The following is a 17,489-nucleotide window of genomic DNA, read 5'->3' as shown; positions in this document are numbered from 1 at the left end:
GAGACATTGGCAAAGAGGCTGAGAAGTCAAGGATAAAGAACACAAGGGTAAACCTTAACCATTGCGGAGGTGAACTTGGAGTCAAGATTGAAGTTAAGGAGATGTTTGGAATTAAGTGTGAAAGCAGGTTGCATGCCAAATGTAAGACTGTTGTTGTAGGCCCTCTGGTTCTTCCAGCTCTGCACTGGGGTGTCATCTGAAAATTCGGGAGAGAAGTTAAAAGAAATAAAGGTTATTTTGCAATAAAAAACTTCAGTCACCAAAGGGTGAGGAGGGTAAACTCATAAATGGACACAGAGAAAAGGGTGCACTGAATAATTACTTTGCATTACTTTTTAACAATTAACCCAACAATATACACCACCAGAAGTGCATTAAGAATATTAATACAGTTGGCATCAGATAACATAATTGACAAAGGGGATATGATAAAAGCAATAGGCTTGATAAGAACAGGCCCAGATGATGTGAATGCATTCAAGGAAAATAGTGAAAGATAGTTGATGCACTGGGTTATATGTGAAAATATTCTACAAAATCTATAGTTAAGCATTTCCAAAGTTTTACAGGTTGTGCTAGAGAACTGATGGATCACCGGTGTTGTTTGTGCATACGTAAAGGGAGATGGAACAAAACTTGGAAGCACAGGTCAATATACTTATTCATAGGTCAGTACACTGAATCAGAATCAAAATCAGATTTATTATCACTGACTTATATGACATGAATTTTTTTTTGTTTTCTGGGAGCAGTACAGTGCAAAGCCATAAAACTTATGATACACTAATTTTAAGAAATATAAAGAAATAAATAAACAGTGCAAAAAATAAACAAATAATGAGCTAGTGTTCATGGGTTCATGGTCTGTTCAGAAATCTGATGGCAGAGAGGAATAAGCTGTTTCTGAATCATTGAGTGTGGGTCTTTAGGCTCCTGTACCTCCTCCCTGATGGTAGTAATGAGAAGAGGGCATGTCCCGGGTGGTGAGGGTCCTTAGCGATGGATGCCGCCTTCTTGAGGCACCGCCTCTTGAAGATGTCCTCGATGGTGGGGAGGGTTGTGTCCGTGATGGAGCTGGCTGAGTCTACAACCCTCTGCAGCCTCTTGCATCCTGTGCATTGGAACCTCCATACCAGGCTGTGATGCAACCAATCAGAATGCCCTCCACTGTACATCTATAGAAAGTTGCAAGAGTCTCTGGTGACATACCAAATTTCCTCAAACTCCTAATGAAGTAGAACCGCTGGTGTGCCTTCTTTGTGATTGCATCAATGTGTTGGTTTCTAGGTAGATCCTCCAAGATGCTGATGTCCAGGAATTTGAAGCTGCTCACCCTTTCCACCGCAGACCCCTCAATGATGACTTGTGTGTGTTCTCCTGACTTCTCTTTCCTGAAGTCCACAATCAATTCCTTGGTCTTGCTGACGTTAAGTGCAAGGTTGTCGTTGTGACACCTCTCAACCAGCCAATCTATCTCACTCCTATACGACTCCTCAGCTCTACCTGAGATTCTACCAACAACAGCGGTGTCATCAGCGAATTTATAAATGGCATTTCAACTGTGTTTAGCCACACATCTACACATATGCTTAGCCATACATATCTGTGATTTTATAGGTAATAGTACCTGTACAAAAAGGAGTGAAAGAAGAGCATGCAGATAGGCTTTACTGTATATAAATGAGCTGGATGAAATGATTTGGTTGTCTGATTGGTAAGTTTGCAGATGACACCAAAATGAGAGGCATAGATAGAATAGATGGTCAGAATCTTTGATTTGCATTAATGGTCTGCATATAGGAATAACATAATACAAACGTTGACGGATGAAGCTAACTCTTAGAAAGAACATGGCATAATGTAAAGAACATTTTGAAACAATGCAAAGAGGCCAGTTCAGTATGAGCTGATGCAATTTGATCAGGAAAGCAGAACATCCTAGAAGATCACAAACTGAATAGGGGAGAAGACTAGGGATACAGACTTCAAAAAGAGTAAAAGCATGTTAAATTTGGACAGGCTCTGACAATAAATTCAAACTTATGATGGTAGTTGTCTTCACTCATTCCAATAGGTGATCTTGGCCCAGGCAATACAATTGGTGGGCATGATGATAGGTTGGTGCTAGCGTGACCTATATTAACACCTTTATGTCCCTATTTGCTGCACTGGTCATTGTTTGACCTTTTCTAAATATTTCATGCACAATGTAGGCAACTCTAGAGTTGCCATCACTAATACATCATTCTATGTTTCATCTGCATCCTTCAATATACTTCACAAAAGTTCAAAACTTATGGTAGTAAACAAAAGAAGCTTCCAAAACTAATAGTTCATTAGCACTGATTGTGAAGATAGAAACTGGATGCAGGCTCCCAGGATAGTCTATCGTACCACGATTGGCCACTGAGTGCTGGATAGAGACCAGCATAAACATGGTGAGGTTATTACATTATTTCAGACATCAAGTTACTTTAAGAACATAGAACATAGAACATTACAGTACAGTACAGGCCCTTTGGCCCATGATGCTCTGCCGACCTTTTAACCTTCTCTGAGATCAATCTAAACATTCTCTCCCACATACCCCTCCATTTTTCTATCATCCATGTGCCTAAGAGTCTCTTAAATGTCCCTAATGTATCTACCTCTACCAGCACCCCTGGCAGTGTGTTCCATGTACCCACCACTCTCTGTACTTTCCTCCAATCACCTTAAAATTATGCCCCCTCGTGTTAACCATTTCTGCCCTGGGAAATGTCTCTGGCTGTCTATGCCTCATCATCTTGTACACCTCTGTCAGGTGTCCTCTCATCTTTCTTCTCTCCAAAGAGAAAAGTCCTAGCTTGCTCAACTTATCCTCATAAGACATACTCTCCAATCCAGGCAGCATCCTGGGAAATCTCCTCTGCACCCTTTATAAAGCTTGCACGTCCTTTCTATAGTGAGGCAACCAGAACTGAACACAATATTCTAGGTGTGTTCTAACCAGGATTTTATAGAGCTGCAATATTACCTCACGGCTCTTGAACTCAATACCCCCAACTAATGAAGGCCAGCACTCCATATGCCTTCTTAACAACACTATCAATTTGCATGGCAACTTTGAGGGCTCTATGGACTTGGACCCTACGATCCCTCTGTTCCTCCACACTGCTAAGAATCCTGCCATTAACCCTGTATTCTGCCTTCAGATTTGACTTTCACACTTTTCCTGGTTGATCTTCATCTGCCACTTCTCAACCCAGCTCTGTATCTTCTCAATGTCCCATTGTAACCCTTGACAACTTTCTACACTATCCACAACACCACCAACCTTTGTGTCATCTGCAAACTTACTAACCCACCCTTCCACTTCCTCATCCAAGTCTCTTATAAAAATCACAAAGAGCAGGAGTCCCAGAACAGATCCCAGCAGAACACCACTGGTTACCGACCTCCTGGCAGAATATGCTCCATCTACAACCACACTCAGCCTTCTATGGGCAAGCCAATTCTGAACTCACACAGCCAAGTTTCCCTGGATCCCATGCCTCTTGACCTTCTGAATGAGCCTATCATGGGGAACCTTATCAAATGCCTTACTAAAGTCCATATACACCACATCCACTGCTCTACCCTCATCAATGTGTTTTGTCACATCCTCAAAGAATTCAATTAGCTCATGAGGCATGATCTGCCTCTCATAAAGCCATGCTGACTATCCCTAATCAGACTATGCTTCTCCAAATGCTCATAAATCCTGTCCCTAAGAATCTTTTCCAATAACTTGCCCACCACTGAAGTAAGACTCATTGGTATATAATTCCCAGGGTTATCCCTACTCCCTTTTTTGAACAAAGGAATAACATTTGCCATTCTTCAATCATCCGGTACTACTCCTGTGGCCAGTGAGCATGCAAAGATCATTGCCAAGGGCTCATAAATCTCTTACGTTGCTTCCTTCAGTATCTTGGGATATATCCCGTCCAGCCCCAGGGACTTATCTTTCCTCATGTTTTTCAAAAGTTCCAGCACATCCTCCTTCTTAACATTGACATGTTCTAGCTTATCAGCATGTTTTATGTTGCCCTCACAAACGTCAAGGTCTCTCTCACAAGTGAATACCGAAGCGAAGTATTCATTAAGGACCTGCCCTACCTCCTCCGACTCCAGGCACATATTTCCTCCTCTATCCATAATCAGTCCTACCTTCACTCTAGTCATCCTCCTATTCTTCACATATGAGTAGAATGCCTTGGGGTTTTCCTTAATCCTACTCTACAAGGCCTTCTCATGCCCCCTTTGAGCTTTCCTAAGTCCATTCTTAACTTCCTTCCTGACTACCAATTCTCTAGAGCCCTTTCTGATCCTTGCTTCCTAAACCTTAAGTAAGTTTCTTTCTTCTTCTTCATTGCATATTCCACATCTCTTTTCAGCCATAGTTCCTTCACTTTACCATCCTTTTCCTGCCTCAATGGGATAAATCTATCCAGAACCCCCTGCAAGTTAACTCTAAACAACCTCCACATTTCCATTGTGCATTTCCCTGAGTATATCTGCTTCCAATGTACACTCCCAAATTCCTGCCTAATAGCATCATAATTCCCCCTCCCCCAATTAGATACTTTCCCATACCATCTGCTCCTATCCCTCTCCAAGGCAAGGGTAAAGGTCAAGGAGTTGTGGTCACTGTCTCCGAAATGCTCACCCACTGAGAGATCTGACACCTGACCAGGTTCATTGCCTTGTACCAGATCCAGAATGATTTTAGTTGCCAATCTGAGGTTATTTTCTTCATTTAAGCAAGAACATGATTATTATTTCTGGTTACTTAGAGGGATTTGTACTCAGTGGACAGTTGTCACCAAGTGAAGTTAAGTACACGCATGCATAATAAAAAATGTACTAGTTCGATGTCAAAAAATATTGAGTTCCTTTGCCTATTTTTCAGTCTGCAGAGGTATGTGCACTCTCTTTAGACAAAAGAAATCGATGAGACAGAAAGCTATTTGGCCGTTTAGCTATTCTGAGCTATCACTCACTATCTGATGAAGGCCAAAGCTGTAATCGAGCAGTAAATTATATTTTTGTGAATGATGAGGGAATCTTATTCTTTTTAATCTTTTCAGGATAACTTTAGATTTTAAAGGCATAATATCTTTTTTTAACGCCTCTTAACACTTTGATTGCCGTAAGAATATTTTCTGGCAATGTTCTGTAAGATCTATTCAGACTGAGAATGAACCATTTTGTTGCATGAATGCCCACTTGCCTTCTCCTGTGGGATTACTTCCCATGTCCCAACTGTTGAATCACAATGATCCAACTGTTTGCTGTTTTTATTGCAATGAATTGGCTTTAACACAAAATTTATGTGCAAAAAAACACAGATCACAAATTTCTTTGAAAAGGCATTTAAAAGAGGAAAATTAGTCAGTTCTTGGGCTTCTAATGACATAAGGAAATACCCACATTTAATAATTAGAACATGCAAATTTTAGAAGAGAAAAGGTTGATTCAACAGATCTTATCAGCAGAACAATACATTTGAATTATATGATGATATGATGAACTATTTAAAAATTAAACAGCTAACATTTTAACCCCGAAAATCAAAAGAGCTGCAGATGCTGAAAATCTGGAAAAAAACAGAAAATGCTGACACACTCAGTCAGAACCTGTGGAAAGAGAAACAGTGTTAACATTTCAGACCCTTCATTCAGAACTGGAAAAGTGAAAAGGGGGTGGGGAGGGAGTTAGATTGGATCAAGAAATATTGCTAATAGGGTGACTCTAGGGTGGCCAGAGTGATTCCTTCACTTACAGAGCTGCCTGTTTGAGGGGTTAGTGAGGGTGCTTAAGAGAAATGGAGTGTGACCTAAAGGAACATAAAAGTAATCAGAGTTGTTGCTGAGACCTGAAACCCAACGGAGCATGCTGGAAATGCACAGTGCATCAGGCAGTACCTGTGGAATGAGAAAAACTAAATAAATTTTACAGTTGGAACATCTTACGGCCAGTTCTAACACAAACGGAAAAAAGTAAATTACCTGGAGAAACAAAGGACTGCAGATGCTAAAATCTAAATGAACTTCCCACCTTTGTCCATTACACATCATACACTCTTCAACTCTTCCATAGCTTTAAGTTCTCCGGCATGCACAACCTCATCTTCACCATGGACGTCCAGTCCCTATTTACCTCCCTTCCCCATCATGATGGCCTCACCGCCCTCTGCTTCTTTCTTGACCAGAGACATAACCAGTCCCTTTCCACTAACACCCTCCTCCGCCTGGCTGAACTTGTCCTCACTCTAAACAACTTCACTTTCAATTCCTCTCACTTTCTACAGACCAAGGGCGTAGTTCTGGGCTCTCACATGGGCCCCAGCTATGCCTGCCTCTTCGTTGGCTACGTTGAACAGTCTTTGTTCCAAGTCTACTCTGGTCCCATTCCTCAACTCTTTCTCCGCTATATCGATGACTGCATTGGTGCCACCTCTTGTACCTGCGTGGAACTTGACAGTTTCATAAATTTTGCCACTAATTTTCACCTTGCTCTCCAATTCATTTGGACTACCTCTGACACCTCTCTCTCCTTCCTCTATCTTTCCGTTTCCATCTCAGGAGATTCCTTATCTACTGACGTCTTCTACAAACCCACTGATGCCCAAAGCTACCTCAATTACACTCCTTCCACCCTGTCTCTTGCAAAGACGCTATCCCTTTTTCTCAATTTCTCTGCCTCCGCCGCATCTGCTCCCACGATGAGGCTTTCCATTCCAGGACATCCAAGATGTCCAACTTCTCTTCTAACGGGGCTTCCCCTGACTGTGGTTGAGAGAGCTCGCACTGTATCTTTGCCATTTACCGCACCTCTGCTCTCACCTCACCCCTCCCAGACCCAACAGGGATAGGGTCCCCCTTGTCCTCACATATTATCCCACCAGCCTACGTATCTAACACATCATTCTCTGCCATTTCCGCCATCTCTAACAGAACCCCACTACCAAACATAGCTTCCCTTCCCCACCCATTTCTGCCTTTTGCAGGGACCACTCTCTCCATGACTCCCTAGTTCACTCCTCCCGCCCCCCCCATCGCGCTCCCACCCCGGGAACTTTCCACTGCCCCCACCATAGGTGTAACACCTGCCCCTACACCACCTCCATCATCTCCATCCAGGGACCCAAACAGTCCTTTCAGGTGAGACAAAGATTCACTTGCACCTCCCTTAATATCATCTACTGCATTCGGTGCTCCAAGTATGGCCTCCTCTACATTGTTGAGACCAAACACCGACTAAGTGACCATCTTGCAGAACACCTGCGCTCTGTCTGTAACCGCGATCTGCATCTCCCCGTTGCCAGTCACTTCAGCTCCCCCTCCCACACTATCACTGATATGTCAGTCCTCGGCCTCCTCCACTGCCAGGAGAATTCCAAGCACAAACTGGAGGAACAGCACCTCATTTTCCATCTTGGAACCTTGCAGCCCAACGACATGAACATTGAATTCTCCTCCTTCCCCACCCCCCTTCCCCACAAACCACCCCCCCCCCCCCACTTCTTCTCTTCTTCCCTTTCCTGGCCTATCTTTCTTTTTTCTCCCCTTTTTTTCCTTTCTCTTCTTACCTTGGACCCATCCCCTGGTGGATCTGCTCTCCCCTCCTCCCCTGCACCTGCCTATCACTCTCTCTTACCTGCATCTACCTATCACCACCTTGTGCTCACCCTGCCTCCCCTCTTTTGTCCACCTATCACTGCATTGCTTTTCCCTCCTATATATTGGGCTTCCCCTTTTCCTATCTGCAGTCCTGAAGAAGGGTCCTGACCTGAAGCATCGACCACCTGCTTTTCACCACGGAAGCTGCCTGGCCTGTTGAGTTCCTCCAGCATCATTGTGTTTTTCAAGTAAATTATCTGAAATTGTTGAATACGTTATTGAATTTCAGTGTTTGCAACATGCCAAGACTGAAGATGAGATGCCTGCATTGGGCCTCAGTGGAAAAGTCCAGCAGGCTACAGACAGGTAAAGCCAGAGTGGAAGTGGAATGGACAATTAAGGTGATAGACATCTCTATCCTTGCTCGGACTGGGAGGAGAGAGGCTGAGAGCAGAAGTGCAAGAAACATGTGAAAGACTGTTGAGGGGTCTGATAATTATGATTGAGGAAAGCCATGGTGAAGGTAAAAGGAAGATATCTCAGAAACACTTGTGCAGATTTAGTGATTGCTTTGTGGTGCACCTCCATTCAGTCCACGGGGGCAACCCTGAGCTTCCAGTTGCATGTCATTTTAATCTTCCATCCCACCTCCACTCTGATTTGTCTGAATGTGGCTTCCTGCGCTCTTCTAATGAGGCCCAGCATAATCCTGTCATCTTCCATCAGGGCATGATGGAGTCTTCGAGACTCAATATTGAATGAAGCACTTTTGGATAACAGCTTATCTGTTTGTATCAGAACTAGCTAGTTCTGCTGTAAGTTATCCATCTTTAACATTAACCCAGTTTTTCTCTCTCTATGTGGAGACTGTGTAATGTTATGGCATTTACTGCATTCTTCTTTTGGTTTCATGCTGAATTAACAGCTTTTACATGTTCTTAATTTGTTATCTCTCTCCAACTTCCCTCATGAACCTATCAAACAGTTGGCTCCATTCATTGCAGAATTACCTTAAAACCCTGGACTGACTCTATCAGCTGTATTCCACTTGTCCTGTCCATTCCTCCTTCACTCTCTCCGCAACTTAAGATTAACCCGTTTTCCCAATTCCACAGTTCCAATCAGAGATCTAGGACCTGAAATGTTAACTCTGTTTATCCCTCCACAGACACTGCCTGACCTGCTGAGTGTTTCTAGCATTTTCTGATTTTACATTCTGACTTTTGTGGGCAAAGTTGCATAAAGCCAAATGGTATACAACAGAGTTGAGAAAATTGTGAACAGAACAGGAGACCCTGGGTCACACATGGGAAAGTTCAAACTCTCTTACCCTGAACCCCCAACTTCCCTTAATGAAACCATCCAGATTTCTCTGTTCTACACATACGTGACTGTTGACTGATGGGCATGACCCACAGGATTTCCTAGAGACCGTTTCTGTCTCTTGCCCAACTAGAGTTAAATTTGGGTCTGCATCACTATGATGTGATTTTGACTCAAGTTCTAAATTCAGAATTACTTTTCATCTGTTCCATCGAGGATGGTAAGCGCTGAAGAGATGGTAGGGATTTTTCATGGGGGAGTGGATGTCATACAATTAACCCATCTTCATTAACTGCAGTGACTCCTGATACTTTGCATTTAAAGTCTTCATCAGATCCATCTATAGTCTCAATTTATTACCACATCCCTTTCAGGCTGATGTCACCTCCCATTTTTCCCCACAGTTCTCAGTTATTCAGCTCTTGGACTGATTCTTTGCTCTTGCTCAGCTATCAGTGGCAGTGCCTTCAGTGCTACTCCCCAAAATATCCTTCTTCAATCCTCTCTCTATCATGTATCTCTAAAACCCATCATTTCTTTGATGCATCTCCCCTAACTCGCTCACTAAAGCTCCACATTCATCTTTTTATTGGTTCTTTTTCTTTCTGTGATGAGATATGTTTGACTTCGACATTTCCTGCTTTTAAAGTATTTACAACACATAAACATCATTCAACTTAAAGATCCATTAATAATTTACATAAACCACACATCTGCATCTAACATCCCTATCAACATATCCCTATATTTCTCTTTCATATCTTTACCATTTTAAGTCCATCCATTCTCATCACGTCAACTGTTCCTTGTGGTAACAAGTTACGTATTCTAACCGCTCTTTGAAAATCAAATTTAAAATCACGGATGTGTTTGAACAAGCCCTTGATTATGTTCATGCTGTTCCTGGCATTGGAAGCTGGGATATACTTCAACTAGTCACACTGACCTGCCCCAGTTGGATCTCATGGCACTTTCATTGTATGCCCGGATGAACAGATTATATAGAACTGATTGCTTTTCTCCATTCACAGCTTGTAGTTCAAGGTCCTGAATAAAATAAGCTGGATGACATGCAGACCACGGGTAAAAATTGATTTCAAATCTGCAACACATCATTTATAACTAGTCTGAGTAGAAAACCATGAGCAGCCTATGGAGGAATTATACATACCGTTTGGTGGGGATTTATTGTAGAGTTGTATTGTTGTATAAATAATGTCAATTAAGAATGGTTTTGACCTATATTCAATTGGACTTTGTCATAAAGTATAAAAGATAGAAGTAGGGAGAGAGTTGTGTAGTGAGCTATTACACTCTCCTTTCCTTTCTAGGACTTCAGACTGAATCCAGCCCACAATGATAGGATGGAAGTTTTTTTGCAGAAGGGACTGATCGTCTGATGCTGAAGGTAAGATAGTTCATAAGGGGAGGAATAAAAGAGTTGGATTAAACTAAGGCTGTAGAGTGAAGAGGAAAAAATATTCCACCCTGCAGCAGCAGGACCTTGATCATGTTGTAAAACAATTATTCACCTTTGGTTTCTTTTGCCAAAGAATATTACTTTATGACAGATTCCCTCCAAAAGATCCTTCTATGGTCAACTTTTAAGATTGTAACTTAAAGTATTTTCTTTTAATTTGGATTTATAAGATGAAGTAGTGGACCAAACATTAAACAAACTTTAGAGGGTCAGCATTAGAATCTCTTCCATTAACACAAAGTTATTAATTTTGAAGTGAAATGGCCTGCGTTGAGGTGGGACTACGAATAATTATGCAGGGTATTTATTAAATGACACAACCATAAATTTGCTGTGCATTCATGATGCCAATTAGTTTAGTAATAGATTGTCATGTTTAATGACCTGGTAAAATAAAGATTGCTGTTTTGTGTGGAACATAGCATTTCTGGTTATGAATTAGTTTAATTAAAATGCCAAGTTCTTTGCAAAATTTGGAGTCAAGCTGTTAAAAGTGACTGTTCTCTACATGGATGGTGCTGAATTTTAACTCTGCAAATTAATTCATAAATTAATTTTCAGAGGGTGATTTATGACTTAGTACATAGTAAAATTATCACTCTTCCACCTTGGTTTGATGCAACAAGACATTAACTTATGAGTAGAATTGGCAATTGAGCATCAGCTGAAGTACCAATAGAGGAAATAATCCTGATGTTGGATCCTGTATATTGACATTGCATGAGGACTGAAATATAGCATTCCCCTTTCAGCAGAAGTAAATTATGTGCCAGGTTTAAACTGAGGTGAAAATAGTAACTTTTCAGTTGATTTACTTCCCTGCCCTGTGCCAGATTCTTCAGTATTTCATTCTCCACTTTCCTGTTGCATTGCTCCCGTGATTCCATGTTGCCCCACATTTTCCAGAGGGTAATATGTACAAGAAATTAAAGAAGGATGCCATGTGTGCAGGAATGAAAATGAATTTGTGTTCATTGGTACAATGCAATAATTAACAAGCTTTTTTCAAACATAGTAATCATTTATGCAAATAACACTTATGAATAACTGATGTTCATTTGTGTTGTACTTTGTATTAGTTGTTGTGATTGTTGAATTTGTCTATTGTTAAACTGCAGATTCTGTGACTACTGCAGAATAGATTTACTAGGATTTACTGAGAGTGGCCGGCCGGCAAGCTCGCAGTGGTGTGGCTAAAAGAGCTGTTGTCTCACGGTTCCAGGGACTCAGGTTCAATCCTAACCTCTGGTGCTGTTTGTGTGTAGTTTGCACATTCTCCCTGTGTCCTTTTCCCCAGATACTCTGGTTTCCTCCCTCATCTGAAAGATGTGTGCAATGGTAGATTAATTGGCCACTGTAAAATACCCTGAGTATGGTGGCGAATGGTGGAATCTGGGTGGGGTTGATTGGATTGTGGGGAAAACAAAATGGGATTAGTGTAAATGGATGCTTGATGGCTGGCATGGACTTCATGGGACAATGGGGCCTTTGTCCATGCTGTATGACTCTATTACCTTATTTTACTGCAGCTCTGGATAGGAAGCCCCACCAAATCCATCCAGTTTTACTTTTGGCTTGGTGCCAATTATGCATGGGCTGTGTATTGGAAACCAGTGGAATAGGTAACTAAATCCTGATAGAAAGGAACTTTTAGTCAAGGTAAACTGCTGTATTTCTTCTTCAACCTGCAAGATGCTTCATGTCCTTCATAACTGGTACTGTTTTGGAATAAAAGTATTTGAAAATTACATAGAAATTCAGAAAAAAAGTGGTTAAAAAGTTTATGGCATTTTGGGTGATGACAATATAAGAGTGTTTTTGAAAATTTTACGATAAATTTTATGATTTAACTTGTTTTATGCATTTGAACTGACTGAAGTAGCTGAACACATGTTACTGAGAAATTTTTAATTGATTTTTTTTGAGGAAATTCTACTTTATACATTGATAGCAACAGTATTTCAAGAGTATTACATATCTAAATTTCTGGAGAGTTCATAGAATGAAGGGAAAATGGGAGTAATGTAGGATTAGTGTCAATGGTCGGCATGAACTCGTTGGGATGAAGGGCCTGCTTCCATCTGTCTCTGAGTCTCAGGTGTACAGGGACTCTGAGATTATCTGTAACCAGAAAGAATCTATAACCTACAGTGAAATATTTTGCCATTGATTGCAGCAGAATATTTATCATTTGGTTGTGAGACAGAAAATCATCGGCCTGGATTTTGTGTGGAAATTTCATCAGCTACTGACAGCATCTGTGGGATTTCTGCATGAACATGCAAGTCCCAAAGTTGTTGAAAAGTTGTGGCCTTTTTAAAAAAGTATGTTCTGACTTTGGACTCTTTGTGGAGTTCAACAGGGGACTGTGAAATTTTGGCAATTCTCCAGCACCAAGACTAGGAAAAAATGCCCAGGTAACCTGTGCCAGCTTAGATCAGGTGAAGGAATAGTATCTCTATCCATTTGCTGTAAGTTTTAGCTGATTACATTTTTAAATTGTTTTAGAGTATTTAACTGTTTTAATTGTAATGTAAGTGATTTTATTTTTTTTAAAGCTGAACATTTTTGCATGTGTATGAAGGGATCCAGAAACATTGCTTTTCTGGTAGCTTTGACAGTCTGCTAAACCAGAGTGTGTGGTTTAGCCAGTTATCAAAGACAGCTGTTCAGCTGTTTCATGGATGAAGCTTGTTCTGCTCCATCCCTCTCCCCACCCCTACACCACCCTCCCTCCATATTGTATCTATCTTTTTCAGCTATATCAACTGTGAAGTTCAATGAAACTTCTACAATGCAGAAATCATAGCAGAACAATAGATGACGGAAACACAGAACTCCATCTGCACCTATGATGAGACATAGAAGATATATATTTCATTGAATGTTCCCATTGATTAAATTGTTTGTTTTGCACAGTTGTAAATTGTAAAGAAGATTATCCATATAACTATCTGGTTAGCAGTAGACCTTTGATGTAAAATATTGAGGGAAAGTGAGAAAGGCACATGAGGGAGAATGATGTGAAATATTTTGTTATCAAGGTGAGATAGAGTGGGAAAAGATTTGAGTGGAACATAAACAATGGCAGAAACCAGCTGGGGCAAACAGCCTGTTTCTATGTGTAAATCCAACCTAATTTTATTCTGCCTGACCATTGGAATTAACAAAGGCAACCCAGGAACCGCAGAATGATCTAAATAAAATATAATAGTGAGCCAAATAGGGGCAGATGAAACGTTGAGAAAACAGGTATTAGATATTACGTATAGGATGGGAAAATGACCAACATGGCAGGAGCTGAATATCTAAGCATTAGACTGAAAGACGCCTCAAAGTCTTAATTAACCGAGCATATCCAGTCAATGCAGAACTGTAATCAACAAAATCTAATAAAATATTTAATTACGTAACCTAAAAATGCAGTCTGCAATTGGGAGGAAGTAATGATCAAGCTGTAGAGTGCTTTAGTCAAACCACATGTTGAGTATTTGTTCTGGGTTCTAAAGGAACAACTGCAACATTCATTGCTGGAGGCAATTCAGAGAAAAGCCGTAAGGCTGAACTGTATTAGAATGTTACAATAACAGCTATGAAACCACCAGGAACACTGCTGGAATCTTGAAGCTAGGATCCCGTTGTCTTGAGAGCTCTGGTTTTCTGCAGCATTTATAAATTGAGTTTATGGTTCTAAGCCACAGTATTGCCTTTTCGGAGAAGGATTATATTTCAAACAAATCCTTGATTAATTAGTTTCGGGGGCAGAGTTGTTTGAACTTTGATGGCATTCATAGACAGAAGGTATTTCTTTGTCATTTTTGCATTAAGTAGTTGTATCGCTCATTTCCTGTTCAGATTTTGTTTATCACAGACCATGTCCTTCAAGGCTCTGGTGAAACCAAAGTAGTTTTTCAATGGTGCCTTGAATGATTCCTCTGTTTCAGACAGTATGTTTAGTCCAGGCTTTATTGACTTAGTGATTACTGTTGAAATGTAAAGCGGTGGAATCAAAAAGGATTCCTTGAAACCTCATGGCAAGTATGGTGGAGCAGGGGAGTGTCAGGGGGTGTGGCACATTGATGGGAGGTTTGAGAGATTCCCATAGATTGATTGGATTAGGTTACTATGGTGTCTTACAGCATCTCAATGGATGTGGGGTTGGGTTGGGGATATCTGATATTTAACAACATGGAAGTCATTGACTTACACTTGGATTTAAGTATTACTGACTGCCAGTGTGGATGGATTCAACTGCATGCCATTGGGTTTAGTATAGTGGCTTGTTGACCTCCAGAGGACAGTATTCTGTGGAGCAGCACATAAGTGTGACCCTTTTACGTAGAATATCATTTAATTGGAATATCACCATTGATGTTATTAATTAAGTGAATGAAAGAAAAGAAAATACCTCCCAGTCAATAGATCAACCTTCCCTAAAGTATATACAACTAAAACTGGTCACATCATAGTCATTTGCTGCATTCTTCACAGCATTAAAAAAAGTGACATAAATTACCATGGCTTATCATTCCTTGCCATCCTGTTTACCTCCTCCTTGACTGTTTATTAAAGAACTATGAAACATTCAGCCACCCTCAAGATCGGTACAGTTATTAAAATATATGCTAATTGTTGCCAATGAAGAGATTAAATACCAAACTCCCAAATTTGTAAAAATAACAGTTTAAAAGCAAGATCACACAAATGTCTTAACCCAAAAGTACTCAGCCTTCCTAATTTCCTATTGAGAAGGTTTCCTCAATCTAAAACACTTACAAGATGCTCCCCATATAAATTGAGCAGAGCTGAGGGAGACTGTTGTTGTCCCCTTGGAGACCTTAGCTGGTTTAGTGCATGTAATATTGAGAAACAATAACCCGTGTGACAGGAAGCTGGGGCTTTACCAGATCTTTAACAAAATATCTCCTGGTTTTAAGGTCATGTAGCAAATAGATATACTGAAATGTAATATACCTCTTCCCAAGCAATTTCAGGTTTGAAGAAATTGACAATGTTAGTGAATCTCATCACAGACTGTTTTGCTTTACCTACTCAAAATCAGGTATTCCCTGGATAAGCTACTCAGAACCTCTTTACCTCCATAATTTACTTCTTAATTTCAATCTCTCTTTGCCTTACCTTGATTTCAGGAACATTATTGTTATTCACCATCCTTAACTGTTGTATCACTGGTATATTGCTTATTGAGAAGGTTCATTGGGGTTAATGTACATTATCCACATCCTTTGTGAGGAAGACTTTAAAATGTCAATAAAGAAGAGATTAGGCTCAGGGCATCCTTTCACAATGCTCCATTATTGCAGTCTGCCAACCATCTTTGTCCAAAGGCTTATGTAAAGATTGGTCACCTGCATGAAGTAGCAAAGGGCTGAAAACACCAATAGAATCCACAGTAGCATGAGTCATTGCTTTCAGAAGCAATAGGTAGAAGATTGGGGAAGCCTTCATGCAGGGAATGGTCAATTTTGGTCCACAGGTAATGTGTGGTTTGGTCATGTATTTTTATTTCGCTTTAAAGGTAAAGTAGTTGCCCTCAAGAAAATACTCTTTGTAGTGGATTGACTGAACTGTTGAACCTGTCATTGCTTCCAGTTATGGATCAAATTGCCACTGGTTTGCAGCCAGGACTCTACTTTCTTCCTTTTAAGACCAGCTGAAAATCCTGTTTTTGAAGACTGATGAGGTATTTCATTATGTTGTTGTAGTATCAGATTCATGCCATCAGTTTTGAAATGTATTACTGCAGTTCCGAAGCTCAACCGCCAAGTAGTGCTCTGTGGGAATGGGGAACTACATCATGTTCAGTTTCTGCACAGCACCATCTGTGGACTGGAACAGAGGAATACAATAGAATGGTTGCTTCAGTGAAAGAGTAACATTTACCGCAAAAGTGAGCTTTCCAAGGAGGATTTTCTACTTGACTAGGTTTCAAAAGAATAAGAAAGAACCAAAGCAAAGAAAGCAAAGAATGGGAGGAAGTACAATCTATAAAACAAGAAAAAAACTGTTTATAAGAAAAACCTGGATGCTGTCAGAATAGCTTTTGAAGCTTCTAAATGGTGCATGACAATTCAAGGCTTAAAGAGGGTAGGAAAATAAAATGCAAGGGAGGAAGTAAACTAAAGTTCTTGATTAAACCTGCTGGAATTTATTTTTAAATACTTCCAGATGATGTTGCAGTGGTTTGGATCATCATGTATCCAGCCCACTGCCCAGAGTCTCTACCTCAAGTCCTCATCTGCTTTCACTTGCGCTCTGTGGACGTGGAGGATAGAATGATCTGACCTCTTCCACCACCCACAAAGCCCCCACATCCAGCAAGGCAGAGTGGCAACAAGGCCTCATGCGGTCCTGAAACCCCACCCCAGAACACACTGACTGGTTTTGACCATCGATTAACAGATAAAAGTTTTTTACCTGGTTTTAAATATTTCAAAACTTTCTAAATCCATGTTAATAATTAAGAAATTAGATAATTTTAAAATGAAAAATAATTTAATTAACACACCATAAAACAATAAAAGACATTAAAATAATGTACAATAAGTAACATACTTACCTGCACATACCATCTTCTACAGGACCCCACTGGTAGATCTGAAGGCCAGATTTTCTTACTTATTTGTTTTTTTTGTTATTTTCTGGGATCTAGGCATTGCTCATAGGCCATATTTATTACGTATCCTTAAATGGAGAAGGTGATGGTGAGCTGCTGCACTTCCTCTGGTGAAGTTATTCTCACAGTGCTGTTGGATAGGGCGTCCCGGAATTTAGACCGAGCCTTGATAAATGTTTAGCGATATATTTCCAGATGACGATAGTATGTCATCTCGGATGGGAATCTCCAAGTGTTGGTGTTTCCATGCACCTGTTGCCTTCACCCTTCTTGGTGGTGGAGGTCGCAGGTTTAGGAGGTGCTGTGCATTACTGGTGGAACAAATTAATATTGAGGGCTGTGGATGGGGTAGCAGTCAAGCAGGCTGTTTCATCCCTTCCGGTATCATGTTTCTTGAGAGTTG

General features: G+C 40.6%; 1 protein-coding gene across 2 annotated transcripts in view; it reads left to right on the top strand.

Moving 5' to 3' along the window:
- Nucleotides 1–17,489, top strand: part of sgcd (sarcoglycan, delta (dystrophin-associated glycoprotein)) — a 365,223-nt gene that overhangs the window by 111,865 nt on the left and 235,869 nt on the right. For both annotated transcript variants that reach the window (XM_052014957.1, XM_052014953.1), the window contains exon 2: nt 10,301–10,377. In XM_052014957.1, coding sequence (XP_051870917.1) covers nt 10,369–10,377 — 9 coding nt within the window. In that variant the 5' untranslated portion in view covers nt 10,301–10,368. The remainder of the gene's footprint in view (nt 1–10,300; nt 10,378–17,489) is intronic.

Source organism: Pristis pectinata, chromosome 4 (genome assembly GCF_009764475.1).
Source record: "Pristis pectinata isolate sPriPec2 chromosome 4, sPriPec2.1.pri, whole genome shotgun sequence".
NCBI lineage: Eukaryota > Metazoa > Chordata > Chondrichthyes > Rhinopristiformes > Pristidae > Pristis > Pristis pectinata.
The sequence above is the reverse complement of the archived record's forward strand: the minus strand, read 5'-3'. Positions and strand labels throughout refer to the sequence as shown.